Consider the following 23,257-nt stretch of genomic DNA (forward strand, 5'->3'; position numbering starts at 1 on the left):
GCGCGATCGCGCGAGATTTCACGCTTTTCCCCGACCTACTGGCCACCGTACCGGGCAAGAGCGCCTCAACCACGCCTCTCGGGAGAGTGGTTTCCGGCTATGAAGGAACCAATCGGGCCACCGAACTTCCCCCTCACACTAGCCTAGTGGACACGCTGCCTGCTCCGAACTCCCAGGACTTCCTCAGCTAACTATGCGCTATCTACAGGCTCCATTCCTTCTGCCCTCTCCAATAAACCAGCCTCTTTCAGTTATGTGAGCTTTCTAGGCCGTCCCGCCCGCTTCACTCCACCGATTCTTCGAGTTCATGCCGTTCCATGTTTCTTGAGCTTTCCCGGCCACCGTAACGCTTCAGAAGGTTTTGCTTGAGCCACGCCCTTCCTGCATTAAAGGAACTTCCTGGACACCGTATCCAGATTCAGAGAGTAGGACTTCTGACCAATGTCCTCCCGCTCTCACCTCTTTTCCTAACATCCTTTCTCCTCCTCAAATCTCCTTGAGGTTACATTTTTCCTGTGCATTCAGAGTCAGGGTTCTCACGGCCACCACACCTCCAAATTGGATCCTGTCAGCCCCTTCCCTAGATTTCGGGCCACCACTTTAGCGCGCATGCGTGTTCTTGATGGTCTTGGGGACTAGGCTTCGAGTGCTGTATGAGCTGCCTATTTTCTTAGCTATGTATGTATCTTTCTACACTTGTTCAGAGACTCCTGGTGTGGGGAGAGTGTTATGAAAGCCCACCCAGAGGACAGAAGATTATCAGCAGCTGTTAAACCTTCACCAATGAATTGGGTGGAGGTGTGACCTGGGTTTACATTCTGGTTGTACTACTGATCAGCTAAATGATCCCGAACAAGTGACATAACTTTTTTTTTCTAATTTTTTAATAAATCTTTATTGTTCAGATTATTACAGGTGTTCCTCTTTTTTCCCCCCATAGCTCCCCTCCACCTGATTCCCCACCCCACCCCATGCCCTTACCCCCCGCCACTGTCTTCATCCATAGGTGTAAGATTTTTGTCCAGTCTCTTCCCGCACCCCTCACACCCCCTTCCCCCTGAGAATTGTCAGTCCACTCCCTTTCTATGCCCCTGATTCTATTATATTCCCCAGTCCATTCTGTTCTTCAGATTTTTTATTCACTTGATTTTTAGATTCACTTGTTGGTAGGTATGTATTTGTTGTCATTTTGTTGTTCATAATTTTTATCTTTACCTTTTTCTTCTTCTTCCTCTTCTTAAAGAATACCCTTCAGCATTTCATGTAGTCCTGGTTTGGTGGTGATGAACTCCTTTAGCTTTTTCTTATCTGTGAAGCTCTTTATCTGACCTTCAATTCTGAATGATAGCTTTGCTGGGAAAAGTAATCTTGGTTGTAGGTTCTTGCTATTCATCACTTTGAATATTTCTTGCCACTCCCGTCTGGCCTGCATAGTTTCTGCCGAGAAGTCAGCTGACAGTCGTATGGGTACTCCCTTGTAGGTAACTAACCGTTTTTCTCTTGCTGCTTTCAAGATTCTCTCTTTGTCTTTTGCCCTTGGCATTTTAATTATGATGTGTCTTGGTGTGGTCCTCTTTGGATTCCTTTTGTATGTGGTTCTCTGCGCTTCCTGGACTTGTAAGTCTATTTCTTTGACCAGGTCGGGGAAGTTTTCTGTCATTATTTCTTCTAATAGGTTTTCAATATCTTGCTCTCTCTCTTCTTCTGGCACCCCAAAAATTCGGATGTTGGTATGCTTAAAGTTGTCCCAGAGGCTCCTTACACTATCTTCCTATTTTTGGATTCTTTTTTCTTTTTGTTTTTCTGGTTGGGTGTTTTTTGTTTCCTCATATTTCAGATCTTTGGTTTGATTCCTGGAGTACGTTGATCTACAGTTGAGTTTCTGTATATTCTTTATTTCAGACAGTGTATGCTTAATTTCTGACTGGTCCTTTTCCATTTTTTTTGGCATTCTCATTAAGATCCTTAAAGGTCTCACTAAGTTCCTCAGTGGTTTTTAGAAGATTCTTGAGTAACCTTATAAATGTGGTTCTGAACTCTATGTCATCCAGTAGTTTGCTTTCCTCCATTTCTTTCATTCGTGACATGTTTCTTTGTCTCCGCATTTTGCTACTTCCCTGTGTTGATGGAGTGGCTTTGTGTGGTAGATGACCTATAGGGGCCAGTAGCTCAGCCTCCCCAATCACCTGAGGTGGACGCTCTTGGTACACCCCTTTGTGGGCTGAGCGCAAAGTCTTGGTGTAGTTAAGCCTTGATTGCTGTTGGTACACTGGGAGGAATTGACCTCCAGGCCAATTGGCTGTGAGGACCCGCTGTGTCTATAATGGAAGAACTGCTGCTCTGGAGACACGCTTATGGTGTAGGACTTGTTTCAGTGGGGCTTTGGTGCTCACTGAGTCTGCCTCTTGAATGTGTCACTTATGGATGTGAGGAGTTGAAATCTGGTGTCTCACACTGACCACTAGGTACACTGGCTTCTGGATCTCCAATGGGGTGCAGGTCAGCTACTGTCTGAGGCCACCCAGCAGGAGCTACAGCGAGAACTACAGTTTTCTCCTCTTTGCTTGGGGTTTGGAGGTTTTGGAGCTGTCTGACCCGGCTGCAAGTTTGCTAGGTTAAGCTGCAATAGGGCAGGCCATTCATAGCTAAAGCTGCTGCTTGGAGCTTGGGTGGGTTTGTAGCTTGTGCGGGGCGGGGTCTCAGGGCCTCACTAGGCTAGGGCGTGGCAAACAGCGATGGCTGCCAGTGAGCCGGCTCTGCATCTCTGACTGCGTCCCCGCGTCCCGCACCCCAGCACAGTAAACAATTATTTCTGCGCGCAGCTCTGCAAGCAAGCCACCCTCACTTCCTGACCCAATGGCAGACAGTCCAGCTTCTCCCCATAGGAGTTTGGGTTCCCCATGTCTCCCCAGAAACTGGATTTCAGTAATCGGGGGCTTGTCTCCCTTCGGGTTGAAAAAAGCAATGCTCCCAGTCGCCTGCCGCCAGCCCAGATCGCGTGCCTCCGTACCTCAGCTTTTCAGCGCTTGTGCACGTCTCAATGCTGTTTTCTCTTTCCTTCTAGTTGTAGAACTGCCACTCAGCCAGCTTTCCCGTGGTTCTGGGTGATAGACGTTTTGTCTTTTAGTTGTAGTTTTGAAATTGTGCGAGGCAGCAGTTTAGGTGTTTACCTACGCCGCCATCTTGGATCCTCCTCTCAACATAACTCTTTAAGCCTCCGTTTCCTCCTCTCTTATAAACTAGGCATTATAACCCTATCTGGTTTGGCTCAGTGGATAGAGGGACGAGCTGCGGGCTGAAGGGTCTCCCGTTTGATCCTGGCCAAGGGCACTTACCTTGGTTGCAGGCTCCTCCCCAGCCTGGCCTTGGTCAGGGAGCGTGCTGGAGGCAGCCAATCGATGTTTCTGTCTTTCCCTCTCTCCACTCTTTCTAAAAAGTCAATGGAAAAAATATCCTCGGGTGAGGATTAAAAATAATAATAAATAAAAATGTTTAAAAATAAATAAATAAACTAGGCATTATACTAGCACCAGCTATTCTTCTTCCCCTTTTGCCCCGTAGGGCTTTCTAGAAGACCCAGTGAGATCTCCAATGTAGAACACCTGGCCCGCTGCCTTACGATTAGAAAGTGATCAACATCATGTGCTGTAACTGCGAACCTTACACATTACTGGGAGAGTCTAATTATTTTACTGTCTTCTTCCTCCACTTTCCTATAGCTCTCAGCTCGGTAATAATATCACCTCCGTCAGGAAACCCTCCCTGACCCCCTAGGCTGGGCAGGGCACCGCCTTTCAGTCCTCCAAGATCCCTGGACTCCCTCACCCCATACCTGCTCCCTTTGGGTCATCAATATCAGAAATGGGTGTGGTGTGTCTTGCTTGCCCAGGGCTGCCCTGGTCATTGCGGTACCCCCCAGCACTGCCCAGGGGCTGATTGCTGAGTGGAAGGATGAAACTCTGAGCGCAGAAGGTGAACGACTTACTTCTGAGGACCAACACCAGGGCAAGAAGGAACCTTAGACAACTTCTTGCCCGGTTCTCTTACAGATAATGGTAGTAATAATGGTTCTGTGCTATTATCGATCCAGGGACCAATGAACATACTGATTATGTCCCCCAGACGGGGGGCAGACTGAGATTTTCGTGGGCCTCTTTTTCGAAAAATATTTTTATTGATTTTTAGAGTGGAAGGAAGAGGTAGAGAGATACATCGATGTGAAAGCAAAACATCCATCGGCTGCCTCCTGCATGACCCCTCTGGGGGATCAAACCCACAATCCAGGCATGTGCCCTGACCGGGAATCATACTAGCAAACTCAGTGCACAGTACGATGCTCAACCAACTGGGCCACAGCAGGCAGGGCAGGCCTCTCTTTTATCTTATTTTATTTATTTATTTTGGGGGTATTAATTTTTTTTATTGTCTAAAGTTTGACATATGTCTCCTTTTTCCCCAAATGACACCCCCCCCCCAAAGCAGGCCTCTCTAAAAGTACAAAGTTATACAAACAAATTTAAATAGAAGACCACAGAAAGCCCAGGCAAATGAGGGGCTTTGAAACTTAATCTTCAGCCCTAACCGGTTTGGCTCAGTGGATAGAGCGTCAGCCTGCGGGCTGAAAGGTCCCAGGTTCGATTCCGGTCAAGGGCATGTACCTTGGTTGTGGGCACATCCCCAGTAGGAGGTGTGCAGGAGGCAGCTGATAGATGTTTCTCTCTCACCAATGTTTCTAACTCTCTATCCCTCTCCCTTCCTCTCTGTAAAAAATAAATATATTAAAAAAAAAAAAAAAAGAATCTTATTCTTCGTTTCACTGTAACCCCATCTCTGCTCTCAGCTCTAGATACAAAATGCCCCAGTCTGTTTCCCTCTCTCACATGCAGCTGAGTCCTGACCCGTGGAAGCACTAGAGGCTCTCAGCTGGACTGGGACCTTAGAAAGGATCCCTCCAAAGCCCTCCCACCATGCCCGTTGAGTGACCAAATAAATTCTTCCACTCCTTCTAACTGGTAAATAAATCACAGGCCAGATCCACTCTGCCCTCCACTAGGGGACGCCCAACACCAACCAGAAGTTGTGATTTCAAGTTCTAAGGGAGAAGGAGCCTGGGGACCTGATCTGATTTCCTCAGAAGAGGTTGGGGGTCTGGATTCCTGAGTCTGAGGGAGAAATCTGGGGGTCCCTGACTCTTGAGTTCTCAGGGAGGAGGAGTCTGGGGGCCTGGACTCTGGGGTCCTGGGGGGAGCAGGACTGGGGTAGGAGCCTGAGAAAGGAAGGAGGGATCTGGAAAGGGCACTAGGATTGGTTGGACACAGAACTGGCCTGGGCAGAGGTTTGGTTTGGCTTGAGTCCGTGAGAAACAAGTGGACAGAGCAGGGATTGTTCCTCCAGGGTCCCCCCTCCCCAGCACCCCCTAGGTTTGGCAGCCTCAGCTCTTCCCAGGCCCTGGGGACTTAGGGACATTTCCCACAACCCCTCCCCAAGGCCCCTGTTTTCCACTAGGCTCACAGCTGCCCAGCCTCAGGACCTGGGAAAACGGCCCCAACAGTGCTGAAAGGCTGGCGGAGGTTAATGCCAAGCAGATTAGGAGAAATACAAGCCCTGTGTCCTCAGAGGCCAACAGTCCCATCCCGTAGGTTTGGGGGCCCAGGACTCCCCTCTGTTCCCTCAGAATCCAGGAGTCCAGGTGCCCAGCCCTCTACCCACAGGCTCTTGCAGTGCCCTCTCTCAGACTACAGAGCCTCTGTTCTTATCTGCACACCCTGTGCTTTTGACCTGCTATCCCCACGGCCCAGAGACCCTCTCGCAGTCACTAACCACCCCACTCAGACCTGGGGGCCCAGGGACTGCCCCTCCCCCCCCCCCACTCTCCAGCAACCACAGCTGCACCCACACTGCAGTGGTGATGCAGAACCCCGTGACCAGCCCAACCAGGGCCTGTTGGGGGCCCACCCTGCGCGGAATCCACTGCTTATCCACGGTGGCCACACCCAGGCCTTGCTATGCTCACTTTCTCTCCTTTTCTTCATTGCTCAATTGCTGTCTGAAGTTACCTTCTCCGTTGGTTGGCTTGCTCATCCTCTGCCCGCTACTCCCCCCAGCCTCCCTATTTGTGGCCTCAGGATAGAACAGAGCTACTGGCCCTGAGTAGGAGTTCAGGAAATGTTATGACTGTTGCTAATAAGAAGAGAACACCTTGCCTGGCCGGTGTGGATCTGTGGTTGAGTGTTGACCTATGAACCAGGAGGTCACAGTTCAATTCCCAGTCAGGGCACATGCCCGGGGTTGTGGGCTTGATCCCCAGTAGGGGGAGTGCAGGAGGCAGCCAATCCATGATTCTCTCATCATTGATGTTTCTATCTCTCTCTCTCCCTCTCCCTTCCTCGCCGAAATTAATTAAAAAATATATATATATTTTTTAAAAAAGAAGAGAACACCTTGGCTGTGTAGCTCAGTTGGTTAGAGTGTCAACCGATAGGCTAAGGTTTCTGGTTCAATCCCCAGCCAGGACACACACAAGAAGCAACCAATGAATGCATGAATAAGTGGAACAACAAAGCAATGTTTCTCTCTCTTTCTCTCCCCCCACCCTTCCTCTCTCTCTCAAATCAATAAATAAAAACGTTAAACCCTGGCTGGTTTGGCTCAGTGGAGAGTGTTGGCCTGCGAACTGAAGGGTCCCGGGTTCGATTCCAGTCAAGGGCACATGCCTCGGTTGCAGGCAGTGGGGGGCGTGCAGGAGGCAGCCGATTAATGATTCTCTCTCATCATGGATGTTTCTATCTCTCTCTCCCTCTCCATTTTTCTCTGAAATCAATTTAAAAAAATAAATTTTTTTTTAAGTTAAACCCTGGCCAGTGTGGCTTAGTTGATTGAGCATCATCCTGTGCACCAAAAGGTTGTCGGCTCTATTCCTGGTCAGGGCACATGCCCAGGTTGTGGGGTGGGTCTCCAGGGCGCTTATGGAAGACAACCGATTGATGTTTGTTTTTCATATCAACGCCTCTCTCTCTCTCTCTCTCTCTCTCTCTCTCTCTCTCTCTCTCTCTCTCCTTTTCTTTCTTTCTCTAAAAAAATCAATAGAAAATATTTTTTAAAAAATTTTTAAAATAAATTTTATTGATTTTTTACAGAGAGGAAGGGAGAGGGAGAGAGTTAGAAACATCGATGAAAGAGAAACATCTATCAGTTGCCTCCTGCACACTCCCTACTGGGGATGTGCCTGCAACCAAGGTACATGCCATTGACCGGAATCGAACCTGGGACCCTTCAGTCCACAGGCTGACGCTCTACCCACTGAGCCAAACCAGTTAGGGCTAAAATAATTTTTAAAAAGAACTAACAAAACATACCACAAATCTTTAATCACTAAAACTGTGTGGAATTGGGCCAGAACCCAATCCACAGCTCTTTGAGGGGCCACATGCAGACAGGACTGTCTATGTCTTTCCCTGCTGTGTCCCCAGGGCCTGGTAGGGTCTCAATAAATGCATGTGAGATGAATGTATAGCAATTGCCATGGAGCAGGTCTGTCCTCACGGGTCCCAGCCAACCTGGGCACTGACTTCCTGTGGTCAGCAGTGACTTGTGGACATCAGTCTCCCCTCTGTCACACGCGCATTGGACAGCTTCACGCGATAGATGGCACATTTAAAGTGTCAGCCCACGGCCTGGACACTGCTGTCATTTTATAGATGAAAGAGAAGGGCCTTGGTGAAGGACAGTCTCTAATTTTGTTGTTCTGGTCATTTATTGTTGTTATTTACCTCTTTATTCCCTCTACTCAGGCTTGGGCTGCCTTTGTCTAATAGGCACTCAGTAAGTGTTGGCTGGACTGAAAGAGTCCCTTCATGTTGGTCCCTGAGGTCTCAGAAAAGCAACCACATCAAAGAGAATAAACTTGGCTTTTTTCTTTTTATTGATAAGAAATCAGGCGAAAGTTGAGAGCAGGATGCTGAGAGCTGCTAGGAAGTGAAGTGTCAGGGTGGTCAGAGAGCCAAGGGTTGCTGGGGTCTGGACTATGTGACTGGGGCCAGCTGTTACTCCTCTCCCTTCAGCATAGAAATGACCTGGTCAGTAAAAATTCCTGCGTACGTGGTCACAGCTGCTGTGCTTTTGCTGTACACATCCCTGTGGAGAAAGGACAGGGGGGTCTGAGAAGAGATGGGGCTGGGGCCTGGACTACTAGGTCTAAGGGAAGAGGGGCTGGGGCCTGGAGTCCTGGGTCTGAAGGAGGAGGGGCTGGAGGCCTGGATCCTGGGTCTGAGGGAGGAGGGGCTGGGGGCCTGGACTCCTGGGTCTGAGGGAGGAGGGGCTGGAGGCCTGGATCCTGGGTCTGAGGGAGGAGGGGCTGGGGGCCTGGACTCCTGGGTCTGAGGGAGGAGGGGCTGGGGCCTGGATCCTGGGTCTGAGGGAGGAGGGGCTGGGGCCTGGATCCTGGGTCTGAGGGAGGAGGGGCTGGGGGCCTGGAATCCTGGGTCTGAGGGAGGAGGGGCTGTGGGTCTGGACTCTTGGTCTGAGGGAGGATGGGGTCTGGACTCCTGGGTCTGAGGGAGGAGGGGCTGGAGGGGGTTTGGACTCTTGGTCTGAGGGAGGAGGGGCTGGGGGTTTGGACCCCTGGGTCTGAGGGAGGAGGGGTCTGGACTCCTGGGTCTGAGGGAGGAGGGGACGTGGACTCCTGGGTCTGTGGGAGGAGGGGCTGGGGGCCTGGACTCCTGGGTCTGAGGGAGGAGGGGCTGGGGGCCTGGACTCCTGGGTCTGAGGGAGGAGGGGCTGGGGGCCTGGACTCCTGGGTCTGTGGGAGGAGGGCTGGGGGCCTGGACTACTGGGTCTGAGGGAGGAGGGGATCGGGACCTGGACTCCTGGGTCTAAGGGAGGAGGGGCTGGGGGTTTGGACCCCTGGGTCTGAGGGAGGAGGGGCTGGGGGTTTGGACTCTTGGTCTGAGGGAGGAGGGGTCTGGACTCCTGGGTCTGAGGGAGGAGGGGGCCTGGACTCCTGGGTCTGTGGGAGGAGGGGCTGGGGGCCTGGACTCCTGGGTCTGAGGGAGGAGGGGCTGGGGGCCTGGACTCCTGGTCTGAGGGAGTAGGGGCTGGGGGCCTGGACTCTTGGTCTGAGGGAGGAGGGGCTGGGGGTTTGGACTCTTGGTCTGAGGGAGGAGGGGCTGGGGGCCTGGACTCTTGGTCTGAGGGAGGAGGGGCTGGGGGCCTGGACTCTTGGTCTGAGGGAGGAGGGGCTGGGGGCCTGGACTCCTGGGTCTGAGGGAAGAGGGGGTCTGGACTCCTGGGTCTGAGGGAAGAGGGGCTGGGGGCCTGGACTCCTGGGTCTGAGGGAAGAGGGGGCAGGGGGCCAGAAACACATGTCCTTCGGGTAAAGGTGGCTGCAACCCTAGCTTCTGGAATCTTAGGTAGGACAGGGCTGGGATCTCAGAATCTCAGGTTCTGATGGGGTTGGGGCTGGAGACTGCGATACTTGGGCCTTGAAAGAGCCTAGGTTTGAACTAGACCCTTGAGTCTGGGGTAGAAGGGGCTGGGGCTGGGACTGCTGGTGTCTGGGCTGGGGGTGCGGTGATACCTGATCTTCTCATCCATGGAGGGCAGGTAGGTCTTCCTGTACAGGTCCTGGGCGGCGTTCTTGGCTGAATCCCAGTAACCAAGAAGTGATTCCTGCATCTGGGAGAACAGCGTGGAGCTGGCAGCCTCATCCTGCTGGGGCGTAGGGGCCCCCTGGACCTCTGCAGGGAGAGTGAGTTAGGAGGGCTGATGGGCCTGCAGCAGAGGGCGAGAGGGCAGGGAAGGAGCGGGGAGGGGGGGGGGGGGAGCAGGGCCAGGGCCAGTCTAGAACTGTGATGGGAAGATGCTTAGGGCACATCCCCCTCCCATAGACCCGCCTCCCCTGCCAACCACACTCACCAAATCCCAATACCAGGAGGATGAGAAACAGAGCCAGGAGGTATCGGGTGCCCATGGCGTCGGGAGACCTGGAACACTGGGGAGGGGGTGGGGCAGGGCCACTGGAGACATCTATTCCTGGGGTCTCCGCCCTCAAAACGGGGGGCTGAGCTCCCTCTCCCTTCCCCTCAACCCAAGTCAAGTTCCTCATGGGTTGGCTTGAGCCTCCCTGTCTAACATTCTGTGATTCTACTCCTGATTTTAACATTGTAATTCTAACATGCATTCATTCACTCAAGAAGCATTTCTTGAGCATCTATTACTTGTCAAACACAGCTCTGGACCTGGCCGTGAGCACAGTGACGGTCCAGCCCTTAGGAAACTGACATGAGAGAGAAGGCAATAAGCAAATATTAAATGAGGGAAATACAGTGTGTCCCCTGGAGATAGGTGCTCTGGGGGGAAGGCTGTGCTGGAGCCGGGGAAGCCTCCCTCCGCTGAGGGTGGCATTTATGCTCAGACCCAGCCAGGGCAGGGCTGTGCCGCAGGCTCAGCTAAGGACCACCGTTGGGATGGGCGTGTGTCTGCCGCCCTGTTCTCCCCCTCCGCTCCCTCAGCCTGTGTCGCTGTGAAGAGGTGGAGAGCTGGCCCTGGAGGGGAGCCCGCATGGACCAATGTTCCACTGTTCTAAATTCTGTGTTTCTAACACAGGAATCTAACACCCTGACTTTATTTTTTTGCTTAATCCTCACCCTAGGATCTTTTTCCATTGATTTTTAGAGAGAATGAGAGATAAGACAGAGAGAGAGAAAGATAGACATCGATTGGTTGCCTCCTGCATGTGCCCTGACCAGGGCCAGGAATCCAGCCTGCAACCGGGGTACATGCCCTTGACTGGAATCGAACCCGGAACCCTTCGGTCTGAGGACTGACACTCTATCCACTGAGCCAAACCGGCTAGGGCCATCCTGACTTGCTTTTTAAAAATATTTTTTTATTGATTTCAGAGAGGAACAGAGGAGAGAGAGAGCTAGAAACATCAATGATGAGAGAGAATCAGTGATGGGCTGCCTCCTGCACGTCCACACTGGGGATTGAGCCTGCATCCCAGGCATGTGTCCTTGACCGGGATCAAACCAGGGACCCTTCAGTCCACAGGCCAACGCTCTATCCAGTGAGCCAAACCGGCTAGGACCATCCTGACTTTTGAACAATCTTGGCTCCCTCCCTGCTGACCACCACCCCCATTTCGGTCCCTCACTTACCAGACTCCGGCGGGCGGTCCTCACCAGCTCCCAAGGGCAGAGAAAGGCTTTATAGCTCCTGGGATCCACCTACCCTCCACCTGGCTGCCTAGGCCAAAGTCCAGGCCAACAGAGCCACCGAGGGGGTGGGGTCGGGCCACAGAGGGCAGTCACATCCCCTGAGATCAAGCCACAGAGAGCCCCCCCTCTAAAATTTCACCCCTGAGAGTGACAGGCTGAGTGGGGGCTGTGGAGGGGTTGGGGACTTTGGGCGCCCCCCCCCCCAGGAGTGGGATCTGGGGTCTTCATCACGTGGGACATAGAGGCAAAGCTCTGAATGAGGGGGGTCTCTGTGGGGACCTGCGAACCCACCTCCTCTCCAGCTCCCACCCTCCACCTCAAACTGAGGAGCCTGAAGTCTCCACCCCACACAAGCCCGAAGCGGGTCTGAGGACTGAGGGTGGGCATCCCCCTGACTCCTTCCTCAACCGCCCCCCGCCCCGCACGGGCACTGACTACCCCTTTCTTATCGGGGGGGTCACTTCCTCTACTCACTAACTGCTGGGGGTGCATGGGGTGGGCTCATTTCTGGCCTCATTGAGGAGAGCTTGGGACAGGGACACAGACAAGAATGTCTTTATTGTGGAGGCTGTGGACACTTTAACCCTGGTCCCTCTCCCCACAGAGAAGTTGGGGACACAGGTTGTGGGCCTTGTTCAGGAGGTTGTCCTTGGAGCTTTGGAGCCAGGCCTGGGCGCGGGGGCCCAGGTCCTTCAGGTGGTCCTCATAGTAGGTCTGCACATAGCCTCGGAAGGCGGGGGGGACCCTGTGGGAGAGGGGATGTCACAGTTGAGACCCCAGCTACCCCAACACGTTGCCTCATTTACCTCCTCCTCCCTCAGACCCAGGAGTCCAGGACCCCAGCCCCTCCTCCCTCAGACCGAGGAGTCCAGGCCCCAGCCCCTCCTCCCTCAGACCCAGGAGTCCAGGACCCCAGCCCTCCTCCCTCAGACCCAGGAGTCCAGGCCCCCAGCCCTCCTCCCTCAGACCCAGGAGTCCAGGCCCCCAGCCCCTCCTCCCTCAGACCCAGGAGTCCAGGCCCCAGCTCCTCCTCCCTCAGACCCAGGAGTCCAGGCCCCCAGCCCCTCCTCTCTCAGACCCAGGAGTCCAGGCCCCCAGCCCCTCCTCCCTCAGTCCTAGGAGTCCAGGCCCCCAGCCCCTCCTCCCTCAGACCCAGGAGTCCAGGCCCCCAGCCCCTCCTCCCTCAGACCCAGGAGTCCAGGCTCCCAGCCCCTCCTCCCTCAGTCCTAGGAGTCCAGGCTCCCAGCCCCTCCTCCCTCAGACCCAGGAGTCCAGGCCCCCAGCCCCTCCTCCCTCAGACCCAGGAGTCCAGGCCCCCAGCCCCTCCTCCCTCAGTCCTAGGAGTCCAGGCCTCCCGTGTATACTCACTGGAACCACTGCCACTTCTCTCTGGTCCTTGTCACCAGCGGCCCCACCAGCTCCTTCACCTTTTGGCGCACCAGGCTCCAGGAACTACTTACCAGGCCCGGCGGGGGGCTCAGGGTGCCTGCAGGCACTTCTTGCTGGCATTCTGGGTGTGACAGAGGGCGCCTTGGGTAGGCTGGGATCCCAGAACCCTGCTCCCTCCCTGCCCACTGTTACTGTCACTGTTACTGTCACTCCTGGTGGCCCGCGGGCAGCCCTTCACCAGTCCCCTCACACCGCTGGCCTTCACCCCCTTATAGATCCCTCTCGCCACTTGCCCTCCTTCAGCCATTGGTCATCTCCTTCCCCCCTCTGTGCCCGTGGCCCCTCCTGTCACCCCTCTGTCTGCCTGTGGTTCTCTCCCTCAGCTGTCACCCCACCGCTCTGACCCCTGTCTCTGTCCTGGTGCCTCCTTCACCACTGACCTTGCTGGCCCTCGTACTCCCGTGATCCCCAGGCTGAACTCCCTCCGGGGCGCAGGAGGCCGGTGCCCGGGGATGGAGCCGGCCAGGCTGTGCTGTCCTGGTGGGCGCTGCGCCCCCTTGCACCTGGCAGAGCCTCCCCCACAGGGCAGCCACCACACATGTACATGCATGTACAGAGGCACCCACGTGACCGGCGGTGTGCCTTCGGCCAGTGACTGACCCTCTTCAAGACTCAGCTTCCCTTTCTGTGGAATGGGACGATGCTAGGACCTACCTCAGCGTTATTGTGGGATTCAGAATGAACTCGTGTAAGGCACTCGCACAGGTGCCTTGCACACCGAGGCACTGTACACGTGTTAAAACTTGACATGCACGAGCACACCCAGATGGATTCGCTCCGGTGCTCACACACACCCTCACATGTGGACACACTCAAAGCTTTTGCATAAAGACACACACGCTCACGTAGGCATACACATGCGTGTTCACAGACACATTCACCACGACTGCATACTCATGTTTACACACACATGCATGACCATTGTCATGTGTTCCAACCCCACATACACACTTCACACACAACTGCCACTGACACAGACTCGCCAAGAGCACACATGTCTACAAACTGCATTGCATGTCACAGTCACACTCATCCCACGCCGCTGCAGGGTCCCCACGCCCCCCCACCCGCAGCTTCTCACCCACAGCACAGGCCAGGACCACAGCGCAGAGGCAGAGGGCGGCGAGGGCCCGGGGCCTGAGTCCAGGGAGCAGCATTTCTGGGGGCTCTTTCTCTCTGTGCTCAGCAGTCCGGCCTGGGGGAGGGGAGGCCGCACCGGGCACAGCCCTCCCCGGCCTCCCACGCCCCTTGGCAGGGACTTCAGAGAGAGGGACCTACAGGGCAGTGACAATCCGAGGTTTCGCCTGCCCCCGCTGGCCTCCCTCCTGCCGGCCTTCCCAGCACCTGGCAAGATAGGGGAAGGCAGAACATTCTCTGGCCTCCTGTGCTGAACCAGGTTCAAACCCTGGCTCCACTCCATGTGACTTCATGGGACAGTCACCAGTTCTGGCCTGTTTCCCGCTCTGTAAAATGGGCCCACAATCCATGCTGCAGGCAGGACACTAATTCAAGGAAATGATTCAAGGGAAGGTGTTCACACAGAGCCTGGCAATGAGTGTGGTCAGAGATCACAGCTGTGTGGTTACTTCTTTCTTCTCTAACATCTCTTGGCTACAGGGCCAGACACACCCTCACCATGTGGCCTGGGCAAATACAGCCCCTTCTCTGGGCCTCAGTGTTTGCATCTGTAAAATGGGGGTGGTAAGAAGCACCTGCCCTGCAGAGTCCGTTGAAGGCTAGGTGAGGCCTGGGAGGGAAAGCTCCAGATGCGTGTGGTAGGAGGTTGTCAGCATCAGGTTGGTGCCCAATGCTAGACAGAAGGAAAATGAGCCTGTTTTGCCCTGGCCGGGTAGCTCTGTTGATTAGAGAGTCGTACAGGTTGTGGGTTCGATCCCAGGTCAGGGCACATACAAGAATCAATCAATGAATATAAATAAGTGGAACCACACATTGATGTCTCTCTCTCTCTCAAAATAAAGACAACATAAGCCAGAAAATTATTTTATTTTATTTATTTTTTTTTAAAAAAATATATTTTATTGATTTTTTTTTTTTTTACAGAGAGGAAGGGAGAGGGATAGAGAGTTAGAAACATCAATGAGAGAGAAACATCGATGAGCTGCCTCCTGCACACCCCCTAATGGGGATGTGCCCGCAACCAAGGTACATGCCCTTGACCAGAATCGAACCTGGGACCCTTCAGTCCGCAGGCCGACGCTCTATCCACTGAGCCAAACCGGTTAGGGCTATTTTTTAAAAATCTTTATTGTTGAAAGTATTACATATGTCCCATCCCCCCTCCCTATTGACCCCTTCTAGCCCGCCCCCATCCTCTACCCCAGGCCTTCACCACCCTATTATCTGTGTCCATGGATTATGCATACACACACACACACACACATATATGTGAGAACATTATTTTTAAAAAGAAGTCCTTGGTCTAGGGTTGCCAGATAAAATGCAGGACTCCCAGTATGTGGGAATTTCAGATAAATGATGCATTTTATTTCTAGTATAGGTATGTCCCATTCAGCATTCGGGAATTATACTAAAAATGATCTGTTGTTTATTTGAAATTGAAGTCTCACGGGGCATCCTGTATTTGTAGGAGGAAATCGGACAACCCCCGCCTGGGCCCAGTCTGAACACCCATCCGCACAGGGAGTCATGGACTGTCCGCCAGGGAAGTAAAGGAGATTGTTCACGCACAGCACAGTGGGTGGTGCCAGGTACACCACCAAGATGCTGGGGCAGTGTCAGCAGTTGTTTATCAAGCTTGTGTTCCGCCCCCCCAGCACCAGGCGCTTCAGCAGGGCTTTAGCGCATTAACTCCGTTAACTCGCTGACTTAACTCACAACGGCCCTAGGAAGCGGGCCCCTGTATCATTCCCATTTCGCAGATGAGGAAGCTGAGACTGCCGGAGTGGGAGTGAGGGTACGGCCACTTACCCACCCCCAGCTCCTCACCCGGCCATCTCACAAGACCTCACCACGCCGGAGCAACCTCTGCCCCACCTCCCCACCGGAATCCTCGAGGCCAAGAGGGAGGATGGAACAGGGTGGGGGTGGGCCTGCTGGGAGGTCTCTGACCCCTGCCCCAGCTCCAAGGTCAGCTAGACTGTTTGCTGTTTGCTTCTTGCAATGTTTGCCCACCTTGGGGCCAGGAACAGGCTGAAGGTCGTTCAGGGTGGACCTCAGAGGCAGCTCAAAAACAACTGCGCAGGAGGCGGGGGAGCGTTGGGGGCAGAGGAAGGTGTGGGGGTTGTGCTTTGCAAGTGGTAGGCAGGCTCGCAGACCCCAGTGTGTGTGTCTGCCCCAAGTTTGAGGCTCTCTTCAAAAGCAGTGTGCCCTGGCCCTGTGGCTCGGTTGGTTGGTGTGTAGTTCCCATGTACCAAAAGGTTGCAGGTTCGATCCTTGGTCAGGGTATGTGTGGGAGGCAACAGATTGACATTTCTCTCTCTCTCTCTCTCTCTCTCTCTCTCTCTCTCTCTTCCTCTCTCTAAGCATGTCTTTGGGTGAGGATTTTTAAAAAAGAAGAAGAAAAGAAATTGATTGGCTCTAAACTGCTAGAGAAATGGCCAAGTAAAAATTAGTAATTGTTCAATTAAAGGGGTACAAAGCATACTCTTTTTATTTATTTATTTTTATTTTTATTTTTTAAATATATTTTATTGATATTTCACAGAGAGGAAGGGAGAGGGATAGAGAGCTAGAAACATCGATCAGAGAGAAACATCGATCAGCTGCCTCCTGCACACCCCCCACTGGGGATGTGCCCGCAACCAAGGTACATGCCCTTGACCGGAATCGAACCCGGGACCCTTCAGTCCGCAGGCCGATGCTCTATCCACTGAGCCAAACCGGTTTCGGCTAAAGCATACTCTTTTTAAACAAAATTTAAATTCCTTATTGTTTAAAGTATTACATATGTCTCCTTTTTCCCCCATTGATATTGACCTCTCCCCAGCCACCCCCACCCCCCAGCACATGCCCTCACCTCCCCACTGTCTATGTCCATGGGTTATGTTTATATGCATGCATACAAGTCCTTTGGTTGATCTCTTACACCCTCTCCCACTCTCCCCTGCCTTCCCTCTGAGGTTGGACGGTCTGTTCGAAGCTTCTGTGTCTCTGGATCTATTTTTGTTCATCAGTTTATGTTGTTCAGAATATACTCTTTTTTTAAAAAAAAAATATTTTTATTGATTTCAGAGAGGAAGGGAGAGGGAGAGAGAGATAGAAACATCAATGATGAGAGAATCCTGCAGGCCCCCCACTGTGGACCGAGCCCGCAACCCAGGCATGTGCCCTGACCGGAATTGAACCCGGGACCCTTCAGTCCACAGGCTGACACTGTCCACTGAGCCAAACCGATTAGGGCCAGAATATACTCTTAAACCCATTGGCTAACTAACCACAGCGCAATGTCTCGTCCGGTTATTGTCTTAATGAGGGACGTGGCAGGTGACTCAGGGAAGAGGAAGGTGGGCTGAGGGAGAATGTGGCCCTGGGACCCCCCGGGCTGTGACATCAGGCAGTGACTTTAGCCGACTGTGTCTCACTCGGTTTCTTCCTCTGTATGACAGGGTCAGCGAGAGTCTACCTAGAGGGTTTTGTAAAAATTTAATGCTTAGTGTTTATTTTGTTTTTCCAGATTTAGCGCGTGTGTTTGTTTCACCAAATATTATTGAGCCTCTGCACTGTGCCCTTCCTGGGGACATGGTGGTCACCAGCAGCCTTGGCCTGTCCTCCTGGGGGTCACAGTCCAGTGAGGGAGGCAGCCATCACCAGACGGTGACAACCCAGACTGGGCAGGGTTAGGATATAGGGGTTTGACTCAGCCAGGGATGAAGGAGGACTTCCTGGAGGAGGGGACACCAACACCGAGACTTGGAGGGTGGAGATGCTGTGGGTCTCTTTCAGGGCCCAAGCCCAGGTCCTACCCTTGCTCTCTTCCAGGTCCCCCTTCATTACCCATGGAGCGTGTAATGAACACCTACTGTGTGCATGCTGATGACCCACCCAGGTCCTTATCTTGGGCAGCCCACCAGGGAAGAGCTACATGCCCCAGGCTGGGGGTCCCATCCCGTCTAGTTCTCCACTTCCTGGCTGTGTGACCTTGCACAAGGGACTTCACCTCTCTAGACTTCAGAGTCCTCCTGGGATTCATAGGGCCCAGCTCTCAAGGTTCTTGTGCGGATTCTCTTGAGATCACAAAGTCCAAAGTCCTCAGCACAGGGAATGTGCAATACCTTTCAGTTCTGCTTCTCTTTTTCAAAGGCGCAACCCCTACCCTGTCCCATAACCCCTGCCCCACAGGAAAGAGCGCTCAGATTTCTCCATAGGATTTTTATTGGTGGTGGTGATGGGAGGGAACGTGGGGCATAATGGAGGAAGTCCTCGGCACAGGGGCCCGGGGTGCGGGAAATGTTAGAGCCCCCTCCTGGGGCGCAGCCACAGAAGGAAGGGGCAGCCCTCCTGGTGTTCAGGAGAAGGTCTTTTTTAATGAGTCCTTTGCTTGGTTGAATGTCTCCGAAATCCAGGTCCTGTAGGGAGAGACGGGGTGGGGGGGGGGTGGAGGAGGGTAGGAGAGGGGGAGGTGGCACCGTGTCTTGCCCAAATCCCGCTGAGGGGTCCTCCCCCCGCCCCCCTGGGATGAGGAAGAGCCCTGGACTGAGTGGCCCAATTTCTGTGCCTCCGTTTCCCAGATGCACCAGAGCTCCTTGAAGTCAGAACACTTAGCCTTGGCCTGGCTTCCAAGGCCTGCCACCTCTTGATTCTTGTATGTGTCCTGACCCAGGATCGAACCCCCAATCTTGGCGTACCCAGATGACATTCTACCAACTGAGCTACCCAACCAGGGCTAGATCTCAATTTAAAGTGTTATCTCTTCCGAAAAGACCCAGTCACCAAGTCTGCAAAAATCCCCTCCCCAGTCTTTGATTGTTAACACACACCCTGTTTATTTTCTCAATGCTCGGCTTTGTCTGCGCGAATTCTGGGAATTCACTAATTTATTGTTTGTTCCCCAACCCTCACCCTGCCCCAGAAGGTCAGAGCTCTGTGGGCTGGGACTTGATCTCGTTCATCGCTATTATTCCCCACGTTGGAAGAGTTCCTGGCACTTAGCAGATGCTCAATAAATATTTGTTCATGAATAAAGGATTCTCACCAAGAGGAGCAATGCTGGTCAAACGCTGTGTTGAGCATTCACAATGTGCCAGGCGCTATGCAAGGGCTCAAGTGGCCTTGCCCTCAGAACCACCCATTTTACAGATGAGGAAACTGAGGCTTGTGCTCATACAGGGAGTAGTGTGTCTTTGCCAGCCTATGGACCCAGATCTGTCCAACCCCCAAGCTTGGATCCTGCACCACTGCCCAGCACCATCTCTCCAGTGTGGCTGGCCGGGAGAGTCAGGAAACCTGTCCCCCAAGTCTGAGCACCCTGAGATCCAACTGTGTGACCACAGGGATTTTGTCGGTTTTCCCAGTATGTTCATTGATACCCCTTCCCGCCCCCCCTCCGTCCTCCCACACCCTGGGGAGGGTCCTAACCAGGTCTTAGAAAAGTCGATCTCTTTGATGCCCTTAACGGCTGCCTGGACCTTCTCCTTCACGGTGTCCCCAAACTTCTTCAGCTCTTCCGGGATGCTTGAGTCGGCCTGGGCCGGAGCTGGGCCTGCCCAGAAGAGAGGCAGGAGCACAGCAATTTCAGTATTGGGAGCCCTTCGATGAGCTTCCAGGGGTGGAAAAGGAGACCCTTGGATGTGATTCTTGGGGATCATGGTGTTAGCATGGGAGGGGAGGGTCCTGGAGGGACCAGACGGTGTTCAAGCTGCAGAGGATTGCCACCTGCTGGGCTGCCTTTGAGAGGGCCCTGAGAATCCACCTGGCCGGGGGGTAGTGGGGGTGATCAGTCAGTGGGCAAAGGGGAACCAGGGCACTGGAGGGGCCCCAGAGCTCTCAAGGGGTCCTCTACGCCTGGATCCCAGGCCCACGGCAGCTTCATGCTCCCCGATCCCAAGCCCCAGATTCTCCCATCCCATCCACTTTTACCTTCCAAAACCATCAGCAGAGCCACCGCCAAGACCGAGAGCGACAGGATGAGCCTCATGGCTGGGCCGGAGGGCGCTCTGGAGGGAGAGGTGGGGTGGGGTGATCAGTGGCGCCCCTCCCCCTCCCCCTCCCCCTCCCCCGGGGTTCCTCCCCCCTTTCCTTGTGCTCTTGGTATGTAGAGGTCCCTCTGGGGCACCGAGCACCAACCTGAATCAGTTGCTGGACAGCAAGGGTAGCAGGTCCCAGGCTGGCCTGGCCTTTATGGTCCGGGGAGGGGGCGGGGCAGGTTCCTCTCCCTCCCCCTGGGCCTCCCCTGGTGCCTGCCTCCCGGTGCCAATCACCTTCTCCTCGTACACCCCTGGCTGGTGGGGGTGGGCACCAGGTGGGACACAGGCAAGTCCCTTAGCCCCAAGCCTCCCGCTGTTCACTACCCTTCCCTCCAAATCTCCCTGAGTGTGGGGACCTCAGCGGGCTTCTGCCCTCCCCTCCTGCTTCACACAGTCTCCCATCATCAGGGGGTCTCTCAGTAACTATTGTTTAGTCACCCCACTCACCCCAGGCCACCTCTCCCATCCCCTCCCTCTTCTTAGCCTCTTTAGCTCAAACAACTCTTGCTCTATGTCTGTGGGGTCCATCCACGCCCCCTCCATTCACACTAGCCCGGGGGTTCCCAACCTTTCTTTGGCCATGCCCCACCTAAGCATCTCTAAAATCCTGATGCCCCCCTGTGACATACACTTCTTACTGTTCCAAAAGTGAGCTCTGTTCACATGGAGGAAGCCTAAAAGGATATTAACTTGGTCTAAACAAGCTTCCAAGAACATGGCATCCATGAAAGAGAAAAATGAAAGAACGAAAGGACAGTTGAAGGACTGAGGAAGAAATCACTAAGAAATTGGTAAAAAAATAATACGAAGTGATATGAAAAAAAATAGCAAAGTTTCAAAACATAATAGAGAACTGAAATGCATAAATATGTCACGATATATACTTGTATACTGTACACGAGGCCCCTAGAACCATAAGAAATGCAACAAGTTCACTGTTAATAACTCGTTCTCAAATTGCCCCCCCTTAAAAATCAAGTTGCCCCCCTGTGGGGCGTGTGCCCCACGTTGGGAACCACTGCACTAACCCTTCAAGCTCCCCATCTCCTTGCATCTGACATATCTCAGGCCTCCCTGGGGTCCTAACTTCCCAGTCCCCAACCCCCCTCTTGGGGCGGGGTCTTTTCAGCCTGTCTAAACCATGCAGCCCCTCGGAAAGGCCCCGGGGCCTCCATCACCCCCCCCAGGCGCCACGCCCTCGCGTTGCCACCTCCAGGCCTCCAGAGGCCCCTGGAAACACTCCACTGCTCTTCTTCACCCTCGCAGGCCCCTCCTGGCTCCAAGCCCCGCTGTCTCCCCGCCCCCACCCCAGCTCTACATCTGTCCCCCAAGGCTGGAGTCCAGTGCTTATTCCCTTCTTCTCAGCTGCCTTTGACCGTCAGTGACCCCTGGCAGCTCAGGGGAGGGTGGCCCCGGGCCCCAGACTCTAGGTTGGCTGGCCTTGTGCCCCCACAACCACGTGTCAGCCTGGGGGTGAGGGGGATGGTTGTGAAAGGGACGCAGAGCCGGATCCTGGCAAGATTGCAACACCCCTCTGGCCAGCTCAGCAGCTCCCAGCCTCTGTCAGCCCCAGCCGAGCTGTCTTCCCAGGCACCTGCTTTCCTCGTGAGCCAGCGTTCCCCAGACACCCACCCAAATGCCTGCTCCCTCCGTGTCCGGCCCCACGAGAGTAGAACAACTCTGCGTCTTCAGCCTCATCCTCACCCCAACTATAGGGGGGAAACCGAGGATCAGCCAAGAACATTCAAAGGCGCAGTGAGGGGCTAAGTGTGGGGGTGCTCTTTGTCCCCCCCCCTCCCAGACTCCAGGCTGTCTCTCCAGATCCCTGCTGGGGTCAGCCTCCGCCCAGTGCCCGCAGCACCCTCTGCCAGCCTCTGTTCCCCGAAGCTCCTTCCCAGCCCTTGTCCCACCTCGTTTTTAAAAATATGTTTTCATTGATTTAAAAATATACATATATTTTTATTGATTTCAGAGAGGAAGGGAGAGATAGAAACATCAATGAGAGAGAATCATTGATCGACTGCCTCCTGCACATCCCCTACTGGGGATTGAGCCTGCAACCTGTGCATGTGACCTTGACAGGAATGGAACCCGGGACCCTTCAGTCCGCAGGCCGACGCTCTATCCACTGAGCCAAACCGGCTAGGGCTGTTTTTATTGATTTTAGAGAGGAAGGGAGAGGGATAGAGACAGAAACATATCGGCAGCCTCCCACCAGCGATGGAGCCCGCCCTGATCAGGAATCGATTCATGACCTCTCAGTCCATGGGTCTACACTCACTGAACCACACTGGCTGGGCCGCCCCATCTCTTAGAACTGCCTGGGGCTGCAGTGAGTCGGGACCCCTCCCTGCTCAGGTGTGTTCATGCAGAACTCTTCAGATGCGAGACTGATGTGTCCTCCCCCATTGCCATCTGGGGAAACTGAGGCTCTGAGAGGGTTTGACCCAGCTTTAGGCTTGGCTGGGAGGAGACCCCCTGCCTTCCAGCCCACTGACCCTTCCCCTCCTCGATCAGCCCTGGGTGAGTCAAGACATGCAGGCCGCCTGCTAACACAAGCTCAAGCCCTGGCCTGGCCTTTGTGGGGGAGCCCTGCTCCCCGCTCTGAGAACCGAGGGTGGGAGAGGAGAGCACCCGTGGCTCCAACTCAACCTCCAGCCCCGGGTTCCAGGGGCTGTGCAGACCCTCCCCCGAGGTTCCTCTCCCTTCTCCCTCCAGCCAGGACCCAGCGACCAGGAGGGAAGGAATGAGAATGAGGGCTGGGGACAAGAAGCACAGCTCAGAGTGAAGGGCTTGTGAACCCAGAGGAAAGGAGGGGGGCAGATGCCCTGCAGGCTCCAGTGACACAGAATGGCGGAGAGAACAGAGCCTCACGGAGGAAGATGGGGGGCGGGGAGAAGCTGGGCTGGGGCAAGAGAAACTGGAGGTGGGGAGAGAAAAGATAGAGGTGGAAGGACACAGGAAGCCAGAAAAATGAGGCCTCTCAGTACACAGGGGCCAGGAGGGGCCTGGAGGCAGAACCAGGTAAGGCTGGATGGAGATAGGGGAGAGAAAATGAGGGGAATAAAGATGGCTTAATAGTGCCGGTGGTTTCAATCTTCTGAGTCCCGACAACTCTATGAAGCAGGTGTGACGAAGCTGGGCAGCCCCGGGCTCAGGTGGCTTCCGCCCCGGTAGTAACTGCAGGATGTACCCCAGCGGAGGGTTTGTTCCAGAACCATGTCTCAGGGACAGAATGGAAAGAGGCAGAGGAGAGAGAGGGCGGCAGAGACAGAAAGGTGAAAACCCCAGAAAGGAACAGGAGGACGCAGAGACAGAGTCAAAAGAGGAGACAAAGACACGGACACACATTCAGAGGGGACAGGACCATGTGTGGGGAAGGAGAAACTGAGGCTGGGGCTGTAAGAAATCACTCAGATGCCCTGCAGC

At 54.1% G+C, this 23,257-nt stretch overlaps 3 protein-coding genes across 4 annotated transcripts; all 3 read right to left on the reverse strand.

Annotated features, from left to right (window-relative positions):
* Positions 1–7,350: 7,350 nt before the first annotated feature.
* On the reverse strand, positions 7,351–11,961 carry APOC2 (apolipoprotein C2). 2 transcript variants are annotated; one of them, XM_080645011.1, is made up of 4 exons: positions 11,157–11,961; positions 9,913–9,988; positions 9,575–9,734; positions 7,351–8,133 (listed from the first exon to the last, which is right to left on the reverse strand). In XM_080645011.1, exons 2-4 carry the CDS (start codon positions 9,965–9,967, stop codon positions 8,043–8,045), a joined length of 306 nt encoding a protein of 101 aa, XP_080501137.1. In that variant the 5' UTR covers positions 9,968–9,988; positions 11,157–11,961; the 3' UTR covers positions 7,351–8,042. The 2 variants fall into 2 exon arrangements, with proteins under 2 accessions (XP_080501137.1, XP_080501138.1); XM_080645012.1 differs by lacking the exon at positions 11,157–11,961 and having other exon boundaries at positions 7,890–8,133; positions 9,913–10,575.
* On the reverse strand, positions 11,157–14,065 carry APOC4 (apolipoprotein C4). The gene is made up of 3 exons (XM_080645010.1): positions 13,747–14,065; positions 12,585–12,726; positions 11,157–11,961 (listed from the first exon to the last, which is right to left on the reverse strand). The coding sequence occupies exons 1-3, from the start codon at positions 13,820–13,822 to the stop codon at positions 11,796–11,798; spliced, it is 384 nt and encodes a 127-aa protein (XP_080501136.1). The 5' UTR covers positions 13,823–14,065; the 3' UTR covers positions 11,157–11,795.
* A 3,930-nt stretch (positions 14,066–17,995) lies between these two features.
* APOC1 (apolipoprotein C1) lies at positions 17,996–21,083 on the reverse strand. Its single transcript, XM_080645603.1, has 5 exons — positions 21,039–21,083; positions 19,929–20,083; positions 19,722–19,798; positions 19,221–19,344; positions 17,996–18,211 (listed from the first exon to the last, which is right to left on the reverse strand). The coding sequence occupies exons 3-5, from the start codon at positions 19,777–19,779 to the stop codon at positions 18,151–18,153; spliced, it is 243 nt and encodes an 80-aa protein (XP_080501729.1). The 5' UTR covers positions 19,780–19,798; positions 19,929–20,083; positions 21,039–21,083; the 3' UTR covers positions 17,996–18,150.
* Positions 21,084–23,257: the final 2,174 nt, after the last annotated feature.

Source organism: Plecotus auritus (assembly GCF_963455305.1).
Source record: "Plecotus auritus genome assembly, chromosome: 10".
NCBI classification, from domain to species: Eukaryota; Metazoa; Chordata; class Mammalia; order Chiroptera; family Vespertilionidae; genus Plecotus; species Plecotus auritus.